This window comes from Dipodomys spectabilis, unplaced genomic scaffold (genome assembly GCF_019054845.1).
Source record: "Dipodomys spectabilis isolate Male_0828 unplaced genomic scaffold, ASM1905484v1 ptg000504l, whole genome shotgun sequence".
NCBI lineage: Eukaryota > Metazoa > Chordata > Mammalia > Rodentia > Heteromyidae > Dipodomys > Dipodomys spectabilis.
The window spans coordinates 3152544-3175558 of record NW_024871181.1 but is presented as its reverse complement, the minus strand read 5'-3'; the positions used below and the strand labels follow the sequence as shown (position 1 = coordinate 3175558).

The 23015-nt window shown below is 54.0% G+C and overlaps 1 protein-coding gene across 2 annotated transcripts; it reads right to left on the bottom strand.

The window, feature by feature from the left end:
- Nucleotides 1-764: 764 nt before the first annotated feature.
- Padi6 (peptidyl arginine deiminase 6) lies at nt 765-22383 on the bottom strand. 2 transcript variants are annotated; one of them, XM_042669776.1, is made up of 16 exons: nt 22292-22383; nt 21614-21788; nt 20642-20714; nt 19516-19583; nt 18988-19102; nt 17723-17848; nt 11971-12143; nt 11688-11791; nt 9743-9854; nt 8599-8706; nt 8281-8435; nt 7458-7611; nt 7227-7350; nt 5538-5608; nt 2456-2617; nt 765-998 (listed from the first exon to the last, which is right to left on the bottom strand). In XM_042669776.1, the coding sequence occupies exons 1-16, from the start codon at nt 22381-22383 to the stop codon at nt 765-767; spliced, it is 2046 nt and encodes a 681-aa protein (XP_042525710.1). The 2 variants fall into 2 exon arrangements, with proteins under 2 accessions (XP_042525710.1, XP_042525711.1); XM_042669777.1 differs by having other exon boundaries at nt 7446-7611; nt 11971-12146; nt 19000-19102.
- Between the last annotated feature and the right edge of the window lie 632 nt (nt 22384-23015).

Here is a 23015-nt window from a genome sequence, read left to right as displayed (position 1 = left end):
CTCATAGCAGCAGCAAAGGACAGCCAAACCCTGCCTGCCACCCTTGACGCCAGCACAGGCCTGCCACAGGCTCGAGGGCATCCTCGAGTTGCAGAGCAGGAACTCAGGGCCAACATCTCATCTCCCCCCCCCATTCCGTCCTGGCACTGGACACTGGCTGTCACTTCTGGAGCGCCACACTGTGGGCCAAGCAAAGGCCAGCCCAGGCCTGACTAGCTTTACCTTGTCCCTCTAAGGAGACTACGTTCTCTACCTGCTGAGGCCAGCTGCTCACATGGGATGGGAACTGCAGCCCCTCATCTCCAGGCCCCACGGGGAACCTCTATACCAGCCTGGAGCCTGGACCCAGCATGGCTGAGTGCTCGAACTGGGAGGCAGCAATCCTGCTACTTCCCACTGTAGAAGAGGAGAGCTAGGGATGTAGCCGTGCTCTTCACCACCACCCCCTCCCTGCCATTCCACCAATCAGGAGCAGGGGCCCTTTGCCCCCAGTCACTCAGCCCTCCTCTGGAGCAAGGAGGTTGCCACAAAATGCTTTCAGAAAGGCTGGAGCTTTATTCCTCTTTAGCTCCCCTTTGCCCTCCAGGGGGTTCATGCTTATGGTAATGGCCACTCTACTGGATCTCAAGGACAGGGGTAAACCAGGCAGGAAGGGGGGTGTTTTGGCCTTGACTCTCCAGGGTCCCCACTGGGCCAGGAAGCCTGCAGCTGGGGTCAGGCCCTTCATTGTGCAGCAGGGCCTCAGGTCCAAGGAAGGCCTGGGGCTAAGGCATCACCTTCCACCACTTGAAGGCAAAGGGCACCCGGCGGATGTTGGCACAGGAGCAGAAGTCTCCGACGTCAGTTAGGTAGCAGTCAAAGTCATCGATGAAGGTGCACTGGAGGCCCAGGGGCTCTAGCAAGTGGCAGACCTTTTCTTCCAGGCAGCAGATACCCTTGATTTGGGGCCCAAAGGGCTTGGGGATCCCCAGATTGTTGCCCATCACGATCATCTGCAGCTGTTAGAAAGAGGGAGCAAGGACTAGTTGAGGATGGAAAAAAGATGCCTTTTCCTCCAAGTACATCGTGCCATGGGCTAGGTGAGGGAGAGCAAGCTCAGAACACTAGTCACTAGGCCTCCCCCATGCAGACATCACTAATGGATCTCAGTGAGGTACTGTCAAGGCCTGTGCCAATGCAGACATTACTAATCCATCTCCGCGAACTTCTACTTTCTCAGTACCTCTAATATTTCTCAAATGCAAAACCCAAATTCTGTGTGGCCAGCATTTGGCCGTGCTGTTTTACTTATTCCTTCTTCTGTATCTGTTATTCTGGCCCCATAGTTTTAGCTTTGCCATATTCCTATGTACTGAACATCCTCCATTCCTCTACCCTTGTAATATCAACCCTTTTTTCTTTTGGTTGTGGGCTTAAACTCAGGGCCTGGGCATTATCCCTGAGCTCTTTTGCTCAAGACTAGCACTCTACCACTTTGAGCCACAGTGCCACTTCTGGGTTTTGAGTGGTTAATTGGCGAGAAGATTCTCAAGGGGACTTTTCTTCCCTGGCTGACTTCAAACAGTGATCCTCATAGCTCAGCCTCCTGAATAGCTAGGATTACAGGTGTGAGCCTCCAGTGCCCCGCCCTATTTTTGTCAATAGGAGATTTGAACTTATGGTGTGTTACCATGAGCCACACCCTCAGTGTGTCTGTCTCCACTGTAGCAGGGCTGACAGGCATAGGCTACCCCACTGACCTTGCTGGTGGAGATGGAGTCTTGCTAACGTTCTGCCCAGGGTTGGCCTGAGTTGAACTACAGACTACCCAATCTACATGTCCGAAGTAGCTAGGATTACAGGCAGAAGCCACTAGGCCCCATTCCTATCTATAACGCTTCCTCAGAGATGGCTTGCCAACCAATGGTTCCCAACGGCTCCCAGGGGCACTTGCATGGTGCTGGGTGAGGGTGGAGCCTGGGTATCCAGGGCCCAGAGGAGCTCAGCAGGTGTTTAAAGCATCTATGCAGATGTCTCAGATTTCAGACCTAAGTGACAGGTCACAGGTGCAGGAGAGGGACAGAGACAAACCACTGTTGGCAGAGGGGGCCCCTCCATTCATCCTCACTAAACAATGTTATTTCCATGCACCAGACATTGCTGTTCTGGACTCCAGGGACAGAACAGAAGACCCTGTCCTTAAGAAACTTCCTTGAGGACCGCCAGCATCTTGCTTCTCATCGGTGAAGGAATCCTCCATGAACCCTCAGGCTACTGATGAGCGAGGCTGGGCTAAGCAAGAGCCCAGAAGTACTTGGCCTGGATAGAGCCTGGCCCAAGGCCTGCAAGTCCAGCCCTTCATTCCTGGGGTCACTTCCCATCCTAAGAGCAAGAAGACCCTCATCCCATTTCCTCTCTGCTGTGCCCTGACCCCTGGTCCAGCCCTCCTCAGCCAGCGATGCCCCATGGCCCTCACCAAGTCAGGGAAGTAGGGCTTGGCGAAGAGTTTGGTGGTCTGCTGGTCTGAGGGGATGTTGGTGAGCTTCTCCAGGTAGAAGAGCTGGGGGATGTCGATGATGTCCTTCTCCACCAGGCCCAGCTCCCTCTTCAGGAGAATACGGTTCAGATGGATGCATTTCTGGGGGGACACACCAAGTATCAGAAATGGGAAGCCTCCTTCTGTTCTGTGCCTGGAGCCATGGTTGGGGCGGGGGAGAAAAGGCGGGGGGAGGGAGGGAGAGAGAGACAGAGACACACAGAGACAGAGACACAGAGACACAGAGACACAGAGACACACAGACACACAGACACACAGACACACAGATAGAGACAGAGACAGAGAGACAGAGACAGAGAGACAGAGACAGAGAGACAGAGACAGAGAGACAGAGACACACAGACACACAGACACACAGACACACAGACACACAGACACAGAGACACAGAGACACAGAGACAGAGAGACAGAGAGACAGAGAGACAGAGAGACAGAGAGACAGAGAGACAGAGAGACAGAGACAGAGACAGAGACACACAGAGACAGACACACAGAGACAGAGACACACAGAGACAGAGACACACAGACACACAGACACACAGAGATATAGACACACAGAGATATAGACACACAGACAGAGACAGACAGAGACAGACAGAGACAGACAGAGACAGAGACAGAGACACAGACAGAGACAGACAGAGACAGACAGAGACAGAGACAGACAGTGACAGACAGAGACAGAGACACAGAGATTGTGTATGCATGCAGGAGTCCCACAGGCCCTGATAAACACAGCGGGCCTCCTTCCTTTTCCAGGGCTCCGAGGAAAAGCCTGGGCTTAGGAGGCAGGAGCCCAGGCCAGTTAGCTTTGGGCAGCTTCCAGCCCTGACTCTGCCCCATTTGTAGTTCCCTCCCCACCCACCACCCACCCCCAGAGTGAGGACTTGGGTAATTCAGAGAACAAGCAGGGGCTCCCAAGCCCAGGAAACTGCCTAAGTAGCCAGTCCCCGCCTTGAGCTCCTCCCCATTCTCCCCAGTCCCTGGGCACCCCGTGGATCTGGAGATGGGGTATCACAATGGGAACATTCAGCCAGCCGCTCAGAGACACTGTCTTGGCCCCCACGACCAGCCAATACCCAGTTCAGGTGGCCTCTTCCGATTCTGCAGAGGTCAGGGCACAGGGCAGAGCGGCAGAGCGCACATTGCCTGGGAGCCATGAGGATCCAGAGCAAAGCCAGTTTGATACCATGACACCTTGGGCAAAACTTGCCCTTCCCGCTGGGCGCTGGTGGCTCACACCTGTAATCCTAGCTACTCAGGAGGCTGAGATCTGAGGATCGCGGTTCAAAGCCAGCCCGGGCAGGAAAGACCATGAGACTCCTATCTCCAATAAACCACCAGAAAACCAGAAGTGGCGCTGTAGCTCAAGTGGTAGAGCGCTCACCTTGAGCTGAAGAGCTGAAGGACAGCGCCCAGGCCCAGAGTTCAAGCCCCACGACCGACAAAAAAATAAAACAAACTTGCCCTTCCCTCCTTAGAACTCAGTCTTTCCTCCCAGAAGCGGGGGCCATCTCTCCAGGAGCCACTACTTCTCAAAGCCAGTGAGTCATCTAAGAGGTCTGGGGCCTGGCGACCCCTACGTGGCACCTCAGAACTGCAACAGCAGGATGAGGGGAAGGAGGAGAGGTGGAACTCGGGCCTGTCAGGAAATCTGAACTCAGCTGATCTTCCTTAGGAAAGCACACCAGTAAGAGTAGCACAGCCAGGGGCTGGGAAGGTGGCTCAGTGGTAGAGCGCTTGCCTTGCATGCCAGAGGCCCTGGGTTCAATTCCTCAGCACCACATAAGCAAAAAGAAAAAAGCCGGAAGTGGCGCTGTGGCCCAAGTGGTAGAGTGCTAGCCTTGAGCTGAAGAGCTGAGGGACAGCGCCCAGGCCCAGAGTTCAGGCCCCACGACCGGACCAAAAAAAAAAAAAAAGAGTAGCACAGCCAGCCTGGTGCCAGTGGTTCATGCCTGTCATCCTAGCTACTCAGGAGGCTGAGAGCTGAGGATCATGGTTTAAAGCCAGTCTAGGCAGGAAAGTTCATGAGACTCACCTCCAATTTACCAGCAAAAATCCAGAAGAGGAGCTGTGCCTCAAGTTATAGAGCCTTGAGCAAAATTACTCAGGGACAAGTTCATGTCCCAGAATATATATATATATATACACACACACACACACAGACACACACAGACACACAGACACACACAGACACACACACACACACAGACACACACACACACACAGACACACACACACACACAGACGCACACACACACAGACGCACACACACACAGACGCACACACACACAGACGCACACACACACAGACGCACGCACACACAGACGCACGCACACACAGACGCACGCACACACACACACAGACGCACGCACACACAGACGCACGCACACACACACACAGACGCACACACACACAGACACACACACACACAGACACACACACACACAGACACACACACAGACACACACACAGACACACACACAGACACACACACAGACACACACGAGAACATGAACTTGGGAACTTGGGTTCAGACTCAGCTCAACCTCATCTCAGACTGCTGCCTAGTCTCTGAGCCTCTTTGTCCTGTAGGCAGGCCGGGTTCTATTTTGTAGTGTCACCCCAGGCCTCAGACATCACACACAATGACCAGAGCATTGTCAGTGCTCAATTTGGAGCTGGTCCAGACTGTCAGGGCTTTTCTGACTTGGAAAGAGACAAGTGGTCTCGACACTCAGCCTTATATGAATGGAGATGGGTGGGGCAAACTGCCCCCACAGGACTGAAATTGTCCCTGATTGGCCACCTCCAATCCTTCCCACTAGGTCCAGTCTCTCCCCCTTCCCCCTCCCTCATCCCCGAAGTCTAGATCCCTCCTGAAGGCCACCCATGGCCTGGCAGCTGCCTCCTACCTCCACCCCCAGTAGGGGCCAGACCCTTCCCAGGGAGCCCACAATGCCAGCCCCTTCTTAGGACAAGTTCCCACAACCCGGCTTACCTCCACGTAGTCATTCTCTTTCCTCAACTTTTCATCAGCCAGGAGTTGATCGATGGTTTTGGCCTTGCGCCCTGTAGGAAAAGGCCTGGGAGGGTCAGGAATGGGTAGAACCATCCAGAGTTGATGCCGCCAATGGGCTGCATCCTGGGACCAGTGACCATGGTTGAGTGGCCTGGCTGGTCCTGCGGGGGGCTGCATCCGAAATCCCAGGCAGATTTACTGCCAGCAGGTGATGACCCTGCCTTGAGCAAGGTAGCCCAGAACACAGCTGCAGGGTGCCTTGGGCCCCTCAGCTGGTCCCCTGGGCTGTTATTAGGCCTGTGCAGCCCAGAGAGACACACGTTAACTTCATTCCTTAGTTGCCATTTCTGGGGCAAGGATGCCAACCTGCACATCAGCTCTGGGGTGACTGTCATGGGCCTGTGCACGTGGTCCACACTAAAGGCCATCTTCTACTGTGTTCCTGTGGCCAGGAGGATCCCAACTGGTCAGGAGGCCTGAACAGGGGTGCACATCCCACACAGTAACAGGGTTTGAACACAGGGCCTCATATTTTTTTTCTGCTCAAGGCTTGTACTACACTTCACTTTGTGCTGGTTAGAGATAAGTGTCTGGATTTTCCTGTCCAAGCTGGCTTCAAACCATGATCCTCTCAGGTCTCAGCCTCCTGAGTAGCTGGAGGTACAGGTGTGAGCCACCGGCACTCCAGCCCATACCACACTTCTGTTTACCTCCAAGACACAAATCCACTGACTCTCAGACTATACTTCACATCTTGAGTGTCTAAAGGACTACCCTTTCTGGAGAAAATCCTTTCTCCTTGTCTGGGGAAGGTCCACTTTCATATTCCTACTTGTGTATTTGTGCATGTGACATCATTAGGTCTTGAACCCAGGGCCTGGGCGTCATCCCCGAGCTTTTGCTCAAGGCTGACACTCCACCACTGTGAGCCACAGCACCACTTCTGACTTTGTCAGTCATGGGGCTTGAACTCTGGGCTTGGGCACTGTCCCTGCACTTTTCAGCTCAAGGCAAGAGCTCTACCATTTGAGCCACAGCACCACTTCTGGTTTCCTAGTGGTTTATTGGAGATAAGAGTCTCAAGGACTTTTCTGCTCAGGCTGGCTTTGAACCGTAATCCTCAGATCTCAGCCTCCCAAGTAGCTAGGATTACAGGTGTGAGCCACAGGCACCCAGTTCCACTTCTGATTTTTGAGTGGTTAATTGGAGAGAAGTCTCATGGACTTTCCTACTCGGGCTGACTTGGAACCACAGTCCTTAGATCTCAGCCTCCTAAGTAGCTAGGATTACAGGCATGAGCCACTGGCATTGGGCTATGTGTTCCTACATTTATGCCATGGCACCAGCCACACAATTCCTATGTGTCCACTTACATGGTACTTTAAGGGACTGAGACACCCAACCCAGCACCCCCTGAAGGAAGTCAGTATTGCAAGGGGCTGTGTGCATATGCACACACATGCATACACACCACATGCTATGTAAAGAAGTTCTCATGTGCCACCCAAATGCCCGGCACTTCTGGAGCTGTGTGGACCACAGTTCCCGCAGAGTCCCCCTTGGTGCTGGGTGCCTCCAAAGGCACCCCATCCACAGTCAGGTTCTCCTATCTCCCTTCTGCTGAGGCTGGCCATCTGGGAGGGTATGGCGAAGAAGGGGTTCCCTTACCATTAGAAATGAGCTGGTCAGTTCTGACCTCTTCAAACAGAGTCGCATTTCCATAACCCTCTCTCTGTTTCTTCTGAAACAGTTCATAGCAGGCACTGGGGCTGGCCAGCAGTAGCCGGAAGTCCTGGAAACCAAGAGGGATCAGAAGCTACACCCCTCCCGCCCCCTAGAAGGTTCTAAGGGGCTCCGCTGTTGCGTCTGCTGCTAAACCCTTTCCACCCCCTCCCCCACCTTTGTGTCTCTGCTGTTTTCCACAGGGACGAAGCACATGAACTCATCCACGTGGCCAGTCATCAGCCAGTCTGAGAAGAGCTCCAGCGGGGCTTGGACCTGCTGGGCGTAGAGGAAGGCTTGGAGGCTCTTGCCCATGGTCCGGCTCATGGCACTAGAAGATGGAAAGAATGGGGTCTGAGCTGGCGGCTGGCTAAGCATCTGGTCTGGCGCAGCTGGAGGAGGCTGAGCCATGCAATGGGGATGCTCACAACCTTTCACTTCTGACCTAGCTCAGGACATGACCGGATGCTCCCACATCAAGCCCAGATTCACCCGTCAGCAGGCTTCAGATGAATGGCCGTGCAGAAATCCAACCATATTCTTTGGTGGAAATAAACGTCCACACTGAATTGTGCTTGCTTCTTCTATTCAATCACTTGACCCAGGAAAGAACAGCTTGTTTTTTTCTACCTCTAGTCTGATTCATGTGAGAAGACTCAAGGACCCTTGCTTCAGCTTAAATTGATGTCTACCAGAACTCCCCATCCTGCCTGTGTGTGTGTGTGTGCGTGCACACACACGCATGCGTGCTTGTGCCAGTACCAGGGCTCAAACTCTGCCCTCATCTGGTCTTTTCTGCTCAAGGCTGGCACTCTGCACTTGAGCCACACCGCCACTTCTCTTTTTGCTGAAGAGCCTCATTCTGCCCAGGCTGGCTTCAAACTTTGATCCTCAGATCTCAGCCTCCCGCATAGCTAGGATTACAGGTGTGAGCCTCCAGTGCCTGGCTCCCCTCAATTGTTGAAGGCGTCTGGGGCAACCTCCGGTCTGTTGACTTCACCTGGGGTAAAAGCTGCTGCCAATAAGGATCCTGCCTAGGGGGTAATCCTTCCCTTGGGCCTTGACTGGTGGAGATACCATCATGTTCCCCACGGAGTCCAGGCTGGCCACCTGATGGTCCTCTGTCGAGTGGGTCACGTAGCTAATACCGGGGCTCTGGAGGATGGAGAGGGGACAGGGGTATTAGGAGGGGGTGGCTGCAAGCCCCACTCTTCCTTTCTCTCGATTGTCACATCACCCCTACCACCCCCCCCCCCCAGCACTGGACAGCAGCAAGAGGCTGGACTATCAGCCCAGCCAAACCAAGCCCCACACATACCAGTGAGTATTTCATGGGAAAATCTTCCAGCTTGTCAGTCCGAGGGCTATCGATGACCATGGAGATGGTCCCGTGGGGTGCCTGGCTGTAGCAGAAAGCCATCTCGTCCTAGAGGATACAGGGAGGGACTGTGAGGTCGTCATACCTTCCTGCCCATGCCCAGCTCCCTGAGAGACGCAAAAGGACCTCACTGCTTCCTGTAAATTTTACTTCCCTCTCAGGGGCAGGAGGCTGGTTCAAACAGAATTCTCCGAAGCCTCCCAAACAAAGGCTGGGATTATAAGAACGCAAAGCCACTCCCCTCTAGAGTGATTTTTTTTTTTTTGCCAGTCCAGGAGCTTGAACTCAGGGCCTGGGCACTGTCCCTGAGCCTCTCTGTGCTCAAGGCTAGCACTCTACCACTTGAGCCACAACGCTACTTCCGGCCTCTTCTGTGTATGTGGTACTGAGAAATCGAACCCAGGGCTTCATGCATGCTAGGCAAGCACTCTACCACTGAGCCATGTTCCCAGCCCCTCTAGGGTGTCCTTTTAAAACCTAAAACCAACCTTTCACTGACGTGTCCTCCCTTTCAGCAAAATGCATCTTGTTCTAGATTTCTTGCCCACCTCTGGCCTGTGCTTCACACGGTGCCCAGCCCTCCTTGACAGCGATCCTTGCACAAGTAGCTCCCTGCTTTCTTGGCTTTCATTCAAGGATTTCCAAGCCTCCTTGAACGGCCTAGGTGGGTCTGAGAACTGACCATCTCGCTTTTGGTTTCTCACTGTGCTCCGAGCCCAGGGCCTTGCTGGAGCCCAGGTACCCATGCACCTGCTCCATTCTGCCTTCTCTCTGGCCTTAGCGTGGCGCACCAGCCCATGGCACTTGCTCCAATGTTGTCAGAGCCGGGGTGGTTCTGGGCCTAGCGCTATGCAGAGCCTGCAGTGAGGGCGTCGGAGCCTATGGCACCCAGGGTTTGGGGGTGAGGGGCAAGGGGGTTGGTAGGGGGCTGAGCTCTAAGCTTTATTTCTCATGTCCACAGGACTTTGCCAACTTATTTCAGCAAAGCTCTCCATGAAAGAGGGGTCATGGAGCCTGTGTGGGTCACGCGTGCGGTGGCCCTGCCTGACCCCCCTCCCCCATGTGTCCCCAAGTAGGGTGTTACCTGGAGCCACCTGCCCAGGCGGTTGGGATCCTCATACACAGTTGCCACCGGGACATTCATCTTCTCACTCAGCGCTGTCACTGAGCTCACAAAACCCTGCAGCTGCAGCTCTCTGCCATGGGAAAGGAAGCCGCCTCTGACCTCGCTGCTCCCAACCACCCTGTCCCGGAGGGCGGGGCCAAGGGCCTCTGCCAGCCCATTGGTGAGCACAGTAGCCACGCACCGCCTGCCCAGGAAAGCCCCGCCCTATCCCCTGTCCATCAGTCATCCCCTGCATGTCTTCCTGCCCCAGGGCTCTTCCAACTCCAACCCCAGGACTGGTGGAGTCTCTTGTTCCCCAAGAAGCTAAGTGGTCTCTAGAGGTGATCAGGAAGGTTATTGTAGATGCATGGGGACCACGGAAGGATCATGAACGCCCCTGGCATCTCAGCACCGCCACACACAGCGCCACCACTGTGGGTCCATATGGAATCTAAAGCCCTAAGCGCATGAAGAACTTCCAGTTTTTGTGTTTATTTGTCCATCGTGGGGCCTGAACTCTGGGCTTGGGCGCTGTCCCTCAGCTCTTCAGCTCAAGAGTAGCACTCTACCACTTGAGTCACAGCACCACTTCCGGCTTTTTCTGTTTATGTGGTGCTGAGGAATCAAACCCAGGACCTCATGCATGCAAGGCAAGTGCTCTACCACTGAGCCACCTTTCCAGTCCCAATCTTCCAGTTTTATGAACAAAATGGATCCCTGTGCTTTGAATGTGAACAAGGCCATACTCGTTAAAGTGTCAAAAATTGGGGTGCTAAGGGCTGAGGGCATGACTCAGCAGTAGAGTGCCTGTCTAGGAAGCTTAAGGCCCCAAGTTCAAACCACCAGTACTGCCACACACACACACAAGAAAAGAGCTAGGCGACAGTGGCTCATGTCTGTATTCCTTAATGCAGGAAGCTGAAGATTGAGGTTTAAAGCCAGCATGCGCAGGAAAGTCCATGAGAAATATTTATCTCCAATCAACAGGCAAAAAGCCAAAAGTGAAGCTGTGACTTAAGTGGTACAGAGACAGCATCGAGTAACGGGGAGGAGAGCCAAAGGACAGACCCAGGTCCTTCAAGGTGGGCTGTCCATCCTTTCCCTTTCCCCATCTCGCAGATGATCGGTGGCTGAACTGGGTCAAGCGTTGCCTGAATACCACCCTTTTGGGAGACTCAAGCGTCCCCATCCATTGGAAATAGTCTCATGGGCTTTCCTGCCCAGGCTATTTTTGAACCTCAATCTTCACATCTCAGCCTCCTGAGTAACTAGGATTCCAGGAAGACTGAATCCCAAAGTATTTTATATTGCCTGAAATCATGCTGTTTGCCTGTTCCAATTTCCGCAAAAAAAAAAAAAAAAAAAAAAAAAAACCCACAGCCCACACCATGGATGAGACCGCACCACGCATTGCTGTATCTAGGACTCTCAGACTCCTCCATGCCTGCCCAGACTTTTTTTTTTGGTCGGTTATGGGGCTTGAACTCTGGGCTTGGGCACTATCCCTCACTCTTCAGCTAAGGCGAGCATTCTACTGCTTGAGCCACAGTGCCACTTCCGGCTTTTTTTCTTTTTGTTTATGTGGTGCTGAGGAATTGAACCCAGGGCCTCAGGCATGCAAGGCAAGCGCTCTACCACTGAGCCACCTTCCCAGCCCTTTCTAGTGGTTTTATTGGAGATAAGAGTCTTACGGACTTTCCTTGCCCGGGCTGGCTTTGAACCATGATCCTCAGATCTCAGCCTCCCGAGTAGCTAGGAATACAGGTATGAGCCACAGGCGCCTGGCCTGCCCAGACTCTTGAAGGAGGTCCAGGCAGTTTAGATGGACAGATGCGGTCTCCTAGTGAGCTGTCTAGTTAACCAACTCCATCTGCACACTTAGGGTGTAGTGTAGGCAGTCCTGGGCTGGGGGTGGGGGTCCTACCTGCACAGGTAGACCTCCAGAGGCATCTGGGTACTGGGCGTGAAGATGCAGGGTGCTACCCGGAACACTACAGTGTCTTTGTATATCGGGGTCTCGGGGATTGCCTGTGACAGAAGACAAGGGCAGTGGTAAGCTGGCTCTGCTCTCTCCCCTCCCCTCCTCGGGGCCTGAAGCCCATTGTCTTCCACTGAAACCTCCTACCGCCCGCCCAGGTGTGGAAGATGCTTTTCCTCCCCTTCGTTCCCCATCCCAGGGTTCCTTACCTACTTGGCAACAGACATACCGAGTCTTGAGGCTGCTCCACCAGAGAGAGAGAGAAGGAAATCAGACCCGAAAAGCTGCTGCTGGGAAAGTCAATGGCCTCCGCATACAAGGTCTGCTCCATACTCTCCAGGGGTGTCAAGGTGTGGAAATGCTGGCTGGGGCCCACCACCAGCTTGAACGTAGACTGGGCATCTTCTAGAGACAGAAGGACAATGGCCATTGAAGTGGCCCAGCGCTGCTTCTCCCATTGGCTAGCTGGAGAATTGGCGTCTGCCTGGGGCCAGGAGCCAGGCTGAGCTCCAGGCAGGCAGGAGCTGAACAGCTCTTATTTATAAAGATCGGACAGTTAGGCACCAATACCCAGTGAAGGCCCAAGATCTATCAGGAGGCAGGGATGTGGAAATACCTTCATTTGCAGGGCTCAGTCGGGCAAAGACTCGCAGCAGGTGGTTCTACATCTGATCCACAAATCCAGCTTTAGGGGGGAATCTAGTAAAGTCCTCAAAGCAAGATTTTTTTTGTACAAAGGCAGCCTCAGCTGGGAAAGCTAAACTTCCAGTAGAAGAAAGGATAGATGCCACTCCCAAGTTAAGAGCTCTAAAGAAAAGGCAGGGTCTGCTGGGTGCCACTGGCTCACACCTGTCATCCCAGCTACTCAGGAGGCTGAGATCTGAAGATCGCAGTTCAAAGCCAGCCTGGGCAGGAAAGTCCATGAGGTTATGGACAGTGCCCAGGCCCTGAGTTCGAGTCCCAGGACTGGCACTAGGAAAATATGGGGTCTGTTGGGCAGTGATTCATGCCTATAATCCTACCTACTCAGGAGACAGATCTGAGGATCACAGCCCAAAGCCAGCCCAGGCAGAAAAGTCCACCAGACTATTTCCAATTAGAGAAAAGCTAGGTTGGAGGCATGATTCAAGTGGTAGAGCACCAGCCAAATGAGCAAACCAAGCAAGATGTGAGGTCTGAAGTTCAAACTTCGAACTGGCAAAAAAAAAAAAAAAAGGGAAGGTAGGGACTGGGAAGATGGCTCAGTGGTAGGGTGCTTGCCTTGCATGCATGAGGGTTCGATTCCTCAGCACCACATACGTAGAAAAAAGCCGAAGTGGTGCTGTGACTCAAGTGGTAGAGCACTAGCCTTGAGCTGAAGAGCTGAGGGACAGTGCCCAGGCCCAGAGTTCAGGCCCCACGACTGACCAAAAAAAAGGGAAGCAGGATTTTAGCCAGGTACTTAGTGGCTCACCCCTGTAACCCTAGCTACTAATGAGGCTGAGATCTGAAGATCAAGTTTTTTTTTGTTGTTTTTTTTTGGTGGATTGTGGGGCTTGAACTTTGGGCTTGGGCGCTGTCCCTCAGCTCTCCAGTTCAAGGCAAGCGCTCTACCACTTGAGCCAGTGGGAGCCACAGCACCACTTCCTGAAGATCAAGTTTCAAGGCCAGCATAGGCAGAAAATTCATGAGACTTATCTCAAATTAACCATCAAAAAGCCAAAGTGGAAGTGTGGCTCAAATGGTAGAACACTAGCCTAGAGCAAAAAAGCTAAAGGACAGCATCCAGGCATTGAATTCATGCCCCAAGACAAGCACAAAACCATCAAAATGAAACAAAAAAACCAACAAAATGCAAGGTTCTTATGATCTCATTTGAAATCTGTTCCTAAGATGAAAAGCAGGTGACCCCACACACCATGGGGGCCTCCCATGGCTAGATCCTAAGCTTTGCCTTTATCTATCACGAGATCATCTGACCCACAGCCTCCAACTTTGCCCACCTGTCCACTCCAACCTCCTGCCTGGATGCATGGTGACCTCCGCCCTCCTCACCCATTCTTGACATGACAGCTGCTGTGTGGACACCTGCTCTCTGTACAAAGCCTTCGGGTGGATTCTTGCCCCAGGGACTCCTGACTATGCCGGCCAACCAAGACCCAGAACGATCTGGTCACCACCTCCTCAGGCCTCCACTTCCTCCCACATACACAGCCATTCCTGGTCAGACGCTGGCTTCTTGCTTGGCTATGGTCAGTGACCTCCAGGCAGACCTCCTCCCTCTCCCCATGTTGGCCACAGGCCCAGCCTCTCCCCTCTTGCTTCAGGTGCTCAGCTAACAACACTCCTGGCAACTTGAAGCTTCAATCCCCCACCCTCACCCCCCACTCCCCATCAAACCAGGTCTCCTGGGGGAAAGACACAGGACTGGACAAGGCAGAGTTTTCCATTGGGATTCCCCAGCACAGACCCTGCCCTCTTGATACTGAGGCCTTCCCAGAGACCTGGGCTGGACCATGGCTGGTCACCAGGTGCAAGACCGCCACCTGCCCTGAAGAACCAGGCTCCTCTTGGCCAATCCTCTCAAGAGGATTCACCACAGGGCAGGCAAGTCAAGAGGGACCCATCTGTGTACGTTTTTGTGGCAAACCCTTACCTTTATTATTCAAGGCTGGTGCTCTACCACTTGAGTCACAGTTCCACGTCCAGCTTTTTGCTGGCTAATTAGGGATAAGAGTCTCATGAGACTTTCCTGCCCAGGCTGGCTTTGAACTGTGATCCTCAGATCTCAGCCTCCTGAGTAGCTAAGATTACAGGTGTGAGCCACAGGTACCCAGTCCTCGTTACTCTTTATAGCAGGAAGGGGACTTGAACTCTGGGCTTCACACTTAAGCTTTCTTGCTCATAGCCAGTGCTCTACCACTTGAGCCATCCCTAAGCCTCACTGTTTTGCCATTTAGACTTCTCTGCCTAGGCTGGCTTTTGAACCTCAGTCTTCTGAATCTCAGCCTTCTGAGTAGCCAGGATTACAGGTGTGAGCCACCAGCTCCCTGCTCTGTTTAAGCACAGTTCACATTTTGAGCAGGCTGGGGGTTATGACTAGTGACAGGCACTTAGCTACATGAGTAAGGCCCTGGCTTTCATCCCTACCACCACTAAACAAAAACAAAACCACTATTTCACTGCCTTGATCTGGACTGACCAGATCAAGACGAATTGGCTCTAGCTCACAGGCTCTCATGTATCCTCCCACCGCAGTTCATTTGTGGAGTGTGGTGTCCCTCTATTAGACAGGGAGGGGGAACCATCCGCCCTATGGGTCAGACAGCAGTTACCTTAACAGAGCCTCTTCCTGCCCCGGTCCTCTCTGGGCTCAGCACCCTTGGGCTGGGCTTCCAGGGATCCTCAGGGCATAGGGCAAATGCTGGCAATTTGGCCACGCTTTCTTCTACCTGCCATGAACCACTGGGCTTCGAGGTGACACAGATCATCCAAGAATCACCTCCTATGGAGCACATGCCACCATATAATGCCATTTGCCCTCAGTCTATAGGCCATCCTGGTCCTGGACACCACAGAACAGAACATCCTTAACCTCATTTCAACGTTCTGTACCACCTTAGGTGTCAACGCCAATAGTCTCGGTCCACATGCCATCTCCAGACAGGCCAGTCCTGACCCTTTCACTCAGTCTATGCCCATGCCAGCTCTGACATCTTCCTCATCGCTTGCTCCCTCTTTGCTCCCCTTCTCAGACCCTGGTGGTCTGTGTGTGCACACTGGCCCTGGGCTTCAACTCAGGGGCTGGACACTGTCCCTGAGCTTTGGTGCTCAAAGCTAGCACTCTCACCACTGGCACTACAGCCCTACTTCTGGTATTTTGATGGCTGAGTCTGACTTTCCTACCAGGATGACAGTGGAGCACAATCCTCAGATCTCAGCCTCCCGAGTAGCTAGGATTATAGGCACCCGGGTCACCTCTGCTCTCTTGCACGCACCATCAACCCCAGCTCCTCCTCCTCTACTCTTTTGGAAAAATACCTCAGCTCTGCTTAAGCCAGGTCTTTAAATCTCATCTCAACAGCAAGACAAGCTGCCACACCCTAAGGTCTCACTTTAGGATGTGGCAACCTTAGCTCTACTGGGGATGGCCCAGGGCCTGCACACAGGCTAGGCCAGAGTCTACCGCCAAGCCCCCACCAATCGCCATCTGCCATATCCTTGGCTATCTTACTCCAGTAGAACGTGCTACCATGCTTTCGAGGTTCTTGTTTCTCCAGCTGTCTGCTGTGTCTATTTCTCTGGAAACCTCAGATTCTAGACTATGTCAACTTTAGCATCACTTGGAGGTCTTTGTGAAAGCCCATGTTGACTTCTCCCTAACCTGCATTCTTCCCAAGCATTCTGTTTGTGCTGGTACTGGGGCTCGAGTTTGGGGCTTTACGCTCTTGTTTAGCTTTTTCACTCAAGGCTGGTACCTCTATCCCATGAGCCCCATCTTCAGATCTCTAATTTGCTGGAAAAAAAGCCAGTAGTCTCATCAACTCTCCTGCCTGAGCTGGCTTTGAATCTTGATCCTTCCATCTTAGCCTCCTAACTATGATTACAGCTGTGTGCCACCAGCGCCTGGTTCTAATAAGGGTTCTCAATGAGAGAACAGGTTGTGGTTGGAGGCATGACTCAGGTGGTAGAGCACCAGCCAATGAGCAAAAGCATCAGATCCCAAGTCCAAGTCCCTGTCTTGGACCAGGAGGGTCACTATGCAGGGTACTCATGGTTAAGTACAGTGTGTGTCCCTCTGGGAGGCTTCTGGGGATCATGTGGTCTGGCCCAGGGCATCTCTGGGCTTTCTATACTGGATGACTCAGCTAGTGTAGCCCTCCTAGCCTAAGCTAGGCCTAGACAACCCAGTTCTCCATGATTGATCCCTAGCATATGAGAACCAATCCACGTAGCCTGTTCTGCATGCGCTCAGATTCCTTCTACGTTTAGCAATGCATTCAGACTTAAGAGGCTCTGGCATGGAGGATGACAGACTGAGGCCCACACATCAGTAGGGAAGGAAGCATAGACTCTGACTCAGTTAAATCTCAACCTGAGAAACTCAGGCATTCAACCAAGCCACCAGGCATTGCAAGTCAAGACTTAAGGGTGACTTGCAGACATGTCTACTGCTAACCCAGCACCCGACCAGCAGGCTGCAGGACAGGGTGAGTGCCTACCTCCAGGGGAGGCAGGCAGGCAGGGGGTGAAGGGCTGCCTGGGATGTAGGTGCCAGGGCAGGCACACCACTTGGGTTTCTAGGTATAGCAAGGGTCTCCAGAACACAGATGGGAAGCTGAGCACCAGCAGCTCAGCTGCAATCCTAGCTGCTCAGGAGGCTGAGACAGGAGGATCTCAGGTCAAAGCCAGCCTGGGCAGGAAAAAGTCCACAAAGACTCTTCTCTCCAATTCTCCACCACAAAGCCCCAGGTTGAGTTGTGGGCTCAAGTGGTAGAATCCCAGCCTTGAGGGAAAAAGCTGAAGGACAACTCACAGCCCCAAGTTATAGCACTAGTACTGACACACACACACACACACACACACACACACACACACACACACACACACACACACACACACACACACACACACACACACACACACACACACACACACACACACACACACACACACACACACACACACACACACACACACAGATATCTCCTCTGGTGAAGGCTATTGGGAGGAGAGGTTCTCTAAGGCTATGGCTGTCCTATCAGCTAGAACAAATTGCTCCTCTCCTAGCTGCAAGAATCCTACAGAATAGGTGCCAACACCTCGATTTTACGTTGGTGAGGGTGACAGCAGAGAATTCCAGGACACGATTCCTTCCATGGCAGCTCCTGGTCTGAAGCTCTGGGCTCACAGCAGGACCCTTCTGAGACCTAGAGGTGGTGAGGGCCCATCTCATCCCAGCCCCCAGGGGGCCTAAGAAGACTTAGAGTTGGGATCCTTACCCTGGGGCCAGTAGACTCTTATCTTTTTCGCCTCTTCCTCAGAGGTGTGGAGGACCAGCCCATAGTTCTTTAAGGTGCTGCTGGGGCCTTGGACACTCAGAGTCACTTCAGCCAGAGTCTTTATTTCTGGGCAAAAGAAAAGACACCAACTTCAGACCCTGGTGTCCCAGGGCTGGAAGTGACAGAAACCAAGATGGAGGTTGGTGCAAAGGAACACTGACATCTTGACATTAAAGCCTATGTGTTTGGCTGGGCTCAGTGCTACACACCTATAATCCAGCTACTCAGGAGCCAAGAGATTGGGAGGATCACAGTTCCAAGCCAGCCTGGGCAAGAAAGTGAGACTCCCATCTCAACAACAACAAACAAAAAATCTGTGCCATGGTGGTACATGCCCATCATCCCAGCTACAATCAGAAGCATAAACAGGTGATAGTACATGTTTTAACTGGTCCAAAAGGAATTATCTCAAAAATAACCAGAGCAAAAGGACTGGATGTGGGGCTGGGAAGGTGGCTCAGTGGTAGAGCGCTTGCCTTGCATGCATGAGGCCCTGGGTTCCATTCCTCAGCACCACATAAGCAAAAAGAAAAAAAAGCTGGAAGTGGCTCTGTGGCTCAAGTAATAGAGCGCTAGCCTTGAGCTGAAGAGCTGAGGGACAGCGCCCAGGCCCAAAGTTCAGGCCCCATGACCGGACCCAAAAAAAAAAAAAAGGACTGGATGTATGGCTCAAGTGGAAGAGCACCTGTCTAGCAAGTGTGAGGCCCAGAGCTCAAACCCCAGGATAGCCTAGGCTCTTCCCACAAAGCCACATGATCTGTCACCACAAAACAGCTGTGGAGGAGATCGGTACATGTGGTATGCCTGTGGGGGGTGCTAGGGCTCTCGAACAGGACAGAGTGGCACCAGTGGCTCACATTTGTAATCCTAGCTACTTGGGAGGTTGAGATCTGAGATCACAGTTCAAAGCCAGTCTGGGCAGGTAAAAGTCTATGAGCCTTTTATCTCCAAATAACCAACAGAAAGCTGCAAGTGGAGCAGTGGCTCAAGTGATAAGAATACCAGCTAAACAGCTCAGGGACAGTGCCTAGACCCCAAGTTCAAGCCCCAGTACTGGCACAAAAACAAGACCTAGGACTTTGGACCAGATGCTAGGCAAGCACTCTACCACCACCCAACTCTCAAGAATGGAGACCTGCTCCACCCAAAGGAACTCTGCCTGTGTCCGGGGTGGGGCCTGGCTGAGGAGGGGTCGGAGGAGGGGCCAGCAGGCTCACCTTTGGAGAAGATGGCCTTGTCCGTGACTTGGCTCAGATCGACAGAGTTGCAGTTCACCAGTAAGATGGCGCCCCAGCCATTGGGCCCCCACACCCACTTTTTCTGCAAACGATACGCATATCAACTCAGGAAGACACCACATATACCTTCAGCTCCTCCCATGCCAGTGTCTACCAAGGCCAGAGCCAGCCTTTCCCCTCGGCCCTAGGAACGTGTCAGGACAGAGGTTGAGGTGTCCGCCTCAGGCCAGGAGCCGAGAGGGAAGATCTGATCCAGGCTCCCAGCTCTACCTAGCCTAGTGCCAGGCAAGTGGGGCAAATTGAAGAGGTGCGCCCCACCAGGCTGGCAGTGAACCCTGATCCAGCTGACCAGGTGAGGAGTGTCTAGAGTTGCTGGAAACCTGGCTTGGGGCGAAGCCACTAATCAACTTCAGTCCTGACATGCAGTGTAACCGAGGCTCTGGAGGTCGGGTGGGGGCAGGGACGGGCCCCACCGGCTCTTGGGCAGCACCCCACCTTTGCCAGCTTGTCGCTTGCCATCTCCAGCTGCCCATCACGGTAGATGTCCGCGTCCAGGGAGACGTCTGTAAAGCAAGTGGGGAATCTCAACCATCCAGACTGGACATGATCCACAAGCTGTGGCTAGCCACTGGCTTTGATCTGCCTAACAAAAGCAGTTGAAGACTTGGAACAGAGGCACTAATTGAGCACTGGTGGCTCATGCCTGTAATCCTAGCTACTCAGGAGGCTGAGGTCTGGAGATCAAGGTTCAAAGCCAGCCGGGGGCAGAAAAGTCCATGAGCCTCTTATCTCCAACTAACCAGCAAAAAAAAAAAAAAAAGCCCAAAATGGGAAGTGTGACTCAAGTGATAGAGTGCCAGCCTTGAGCAAACAAAGCCAAGCAAGGGTGGAAGGCCTTGAGTTCAACCCCAGAACTAGCATGTACTCACACACATACACGCACGCACACGCTTGGCTGCTAGACCAAGCCAAGACCTACAGAAGAGCAAAAGCAGCAGCGTCAAAGGGAGATGTGCCTATGGAGACAAGGGATGGAGGCTTAGACCAGGGTAAGAGCATGGGAAGAGAGAGTTCATCAAGACCCACAGATTGACAGGCTGAGCAGAGACTAAAGGCATTTCCAAGGTTCCCAGCCTGAGCAGCAAGCAGGCCGAAGCGACCACAGACTGCACCAGGGAAGCTACTAGAAAGGTAGGTTTGAAAGAGAAGAAAAACCACTTTGATTTGGCATCTGTTACATTAGACACCTAAGAAACTATGTTAGGATAGGTGACAGCTAATCGGCACTACCTGGCTGAAGACTGGGGGTGAGGATGGGATGGGGGAGGGGCATCTAAGCCAGGTGAGCCTGGAAGACTTTCCCTGGCCCATAGGGGGAGGAGTCCTGCAAAGCATCCTGGGAAGGAGCAGGTGGATAGAATTGTCAAGAAGGGACTGGCGTTGGAGGCCGCAGACCCTGAAGTAGGGAGGTATTAAGAGACATAGCAGCGGTAGAGGTCCGATTGCAATCGGCTCAGGAACCCAGGAGGCACAGCCATAGGCCGGGTCCTGGGTTTCTCTGGCTGGGCAAAGGCTCTCCTGTGAAGGGCGGGGCCGGGTCCCTGGGGGAAGCCGTACTCACAGATGCTGGTGAGGTACAGCACAGCTGTGGCGGCAGGGCTGTCCTCATTGGGGCAGAAGTAGGACACCTCCACCTGTGGAGACAGCACCAGGATCTGTGGAGCACCGGGAGCAGAGCCACAGGCCAAGGGACGTGACCTGAATTCATGGTTCAAGTGTCGCGTTCCCAACATCTCCTGGGGAGCTGGCCTGGGGGACCTGGCACTCAAACTGCCATGGCACCCCGGCCCTTTGATGTCTCGTTGCACAACTGGCCCTGCAGGTGTGTTCAGGGGTGTCTCTACTCCCTCCCTTGCCCAGAGGAGATCCCGGCTGCCAGGGCATCGCCCAAGCTCTGTCATGCTCCTGGGACCCTGTCTCCTGACTCTCTCAGGCAGGCCATCCGACAGCTCCAGCTGCCTGGAGGAGGGGACACCCCTGGGTGCTGGGCTAGTCATGTCCCAGCCGCTCCTTCCAGAGACCACCCTTCAGCCCTGGCTTCGACTTCAACTCCATCCTGAGCCAGGGACCCAGCCATTAGTCAGAGCCTCGGCCTGCAGGTTCTCCTGTTTGTTCCTTCAAGGCTGGGCCTCCCCTCTGCTGCCCCCTCCTGGTGGTAGAGGCTGAGCTCTGACCGGCTTTCAGGTGGGTGAGGCCCAGCTGAGCCCCCTCAACTGAGCCCAGGAGAGGAGGCTCATCCAGGGACACAGCTTAAGGAGAGGGAGTGAATCACAGGCCCATCAGCCACATTCGCCTCCGGCCAGCTGCCGACAAGGCCTCCCCCTCCCCCGCTCCTCAAGTTCTGGGCCAGGGACGCCTGGGGACCTGCAGCTATAAAAGCGGGGCGCCAACTCACCCACCCGGTTCTGACTGCACTGGGAGGGCAAGTTTAGCCCTACGGCCCAGATGGAGCCCCATCGAGGCACCTGTCCCCCCCCACCCCAGAGAGAGCCCATAGACCAGCCCGGTGTTCTGTGAGACCCCATTTCCTCACCTTGTCCTCGTCCTCACTGGAGCTGAGCGAGAGCATCTGCAGCAGCATGTGCGTGGGACTGGGGAGCGGACGCGAGACGGTAGTGTCCTTCCTCGTGAAGGTGGTGCTCGAGCTGCCGATGAGGACCCCGGGGGAGCCGTGGATGGTGAAGGACGTGCACTCCATGGGGGCGCACCTGAAAACAGAGTCAGGCACAGACGATGATGTCCCTCCGCGGGCTGGCAGGCACCCCGCAGAGTGGGGGTGACCCCCAGCCCTCTGGCCCCTGGGAAGTTGAAGCAGAGGCCTGCTGCTGCTGGGGGGTGAAAGGCCCTAACAATGTCAGCCTCATCCAGTCTCCTCAGGCTCTTTTACAAATCCCCAGCTCCCAAGGAGGGGGCGGCCGTGTCTGAGCCCCAGAGCTATCCTGGTGAGAAAAGGAAGAGGGCCAGGGACGAGGGAGATCTAAGCCAGGACGCCGGGGAAGGCAGGGCTGCCTGGCCTCCTCCTCAGGATCAGCCCCCGCCAGGGAACAGAGAGGTGCCAAGGCCCTCGATTCCCTCACGCTGCCCGGCCAGCCCTGGGCCGAGGGACTTCGCCAACTTTCTATGACAAAAGAGAAGGACTTCTAGGGACCCGAACCTGGGGTCCCCCGAAATCCCTGATACTCAGGGACAGTGAGCACAGTGCCAGCCTTACCCATTGATGTCCACGCTGACTTCCATGCCCAGTATGCAGACGGCGTGGACAGGGCTGTCCAAGGACAGACGGATGAGATGCTGGACAGGCATGGTAGGATTATCCAAGCTGACCGCAGCACCGAGGCCCAGGAGGCCGGAGTGTGTGTCCGCTCTCCCCTGCTATGGTTCGTGGGCCTCTCTAACCCGCCGCCTTATTAAGCGGAGGGAGGCTTCACCCCCCCCCCCATCCAGGTGTGGCTGCTGCTCCTCGGTGGGGTGCGCAGGGGTAGGGGAGATGAGAAGGGGTGATTTATCAGCAGCGTCTGTGCTCTCCAAGGCTGGCCGCCCTCAGCCGGGAGGAGGAGGAGGGTGGGAAGTTGATGCGTGAACAGACTCACTCAAAGACTCTTCTAGAAGCCATCAGGCAGAAATACCTGCAGGTCAGGGGGATAAGCTGGAGCCATGGTCGGGACGCAGCATCCCAAGATCTAGGACTTGTAGAGTGCATGCTTCCGGAAGTAAATGAGGAGAGCTGGGCAAAGGGCTGGACCAAGGTGGTGACAAAAACCATCAGGGAAGGAAAATTTGTTAACGTTGCAATTCCCTGGAGTAGGAGTAGTGGGTGGGGGGGGGGGGGGGGGAGGACACAGGGGTTGTTGGCTGTATCTAGTTCCTGGTGATTCAGGTGAGCTGGTTGCCCACAGCTGTCAACCAAACAATGGGGGTGGGGACACCAAGTAGGT

Excerpts from the sequence above, each read along its gene's own strand:
- Padi6 (XM_042669777.1), bottom strand. The coding sequence starts at position 22,383 with ATGCCTGTCCAGCATCTCATCCGTCTGTCCTTGGACAGCCCTGTCCAC. Across the intron at positions 9,855-11,687 it reads CTGGAGGTCTACCTGTGCAG|AGAGCTGCAGCTGCAGGGTT; the intron begins GTAGGACCCCCA and ends TTCCCATGGCAG. Across the intron at positions 7,612-8,280 it reads GGCAGCAGCTTTTACCCCAG|TGCCATGAGCCGGACCATGG; the intron begins GTGAAGTCAACA and ends TCCATCTTCTAG.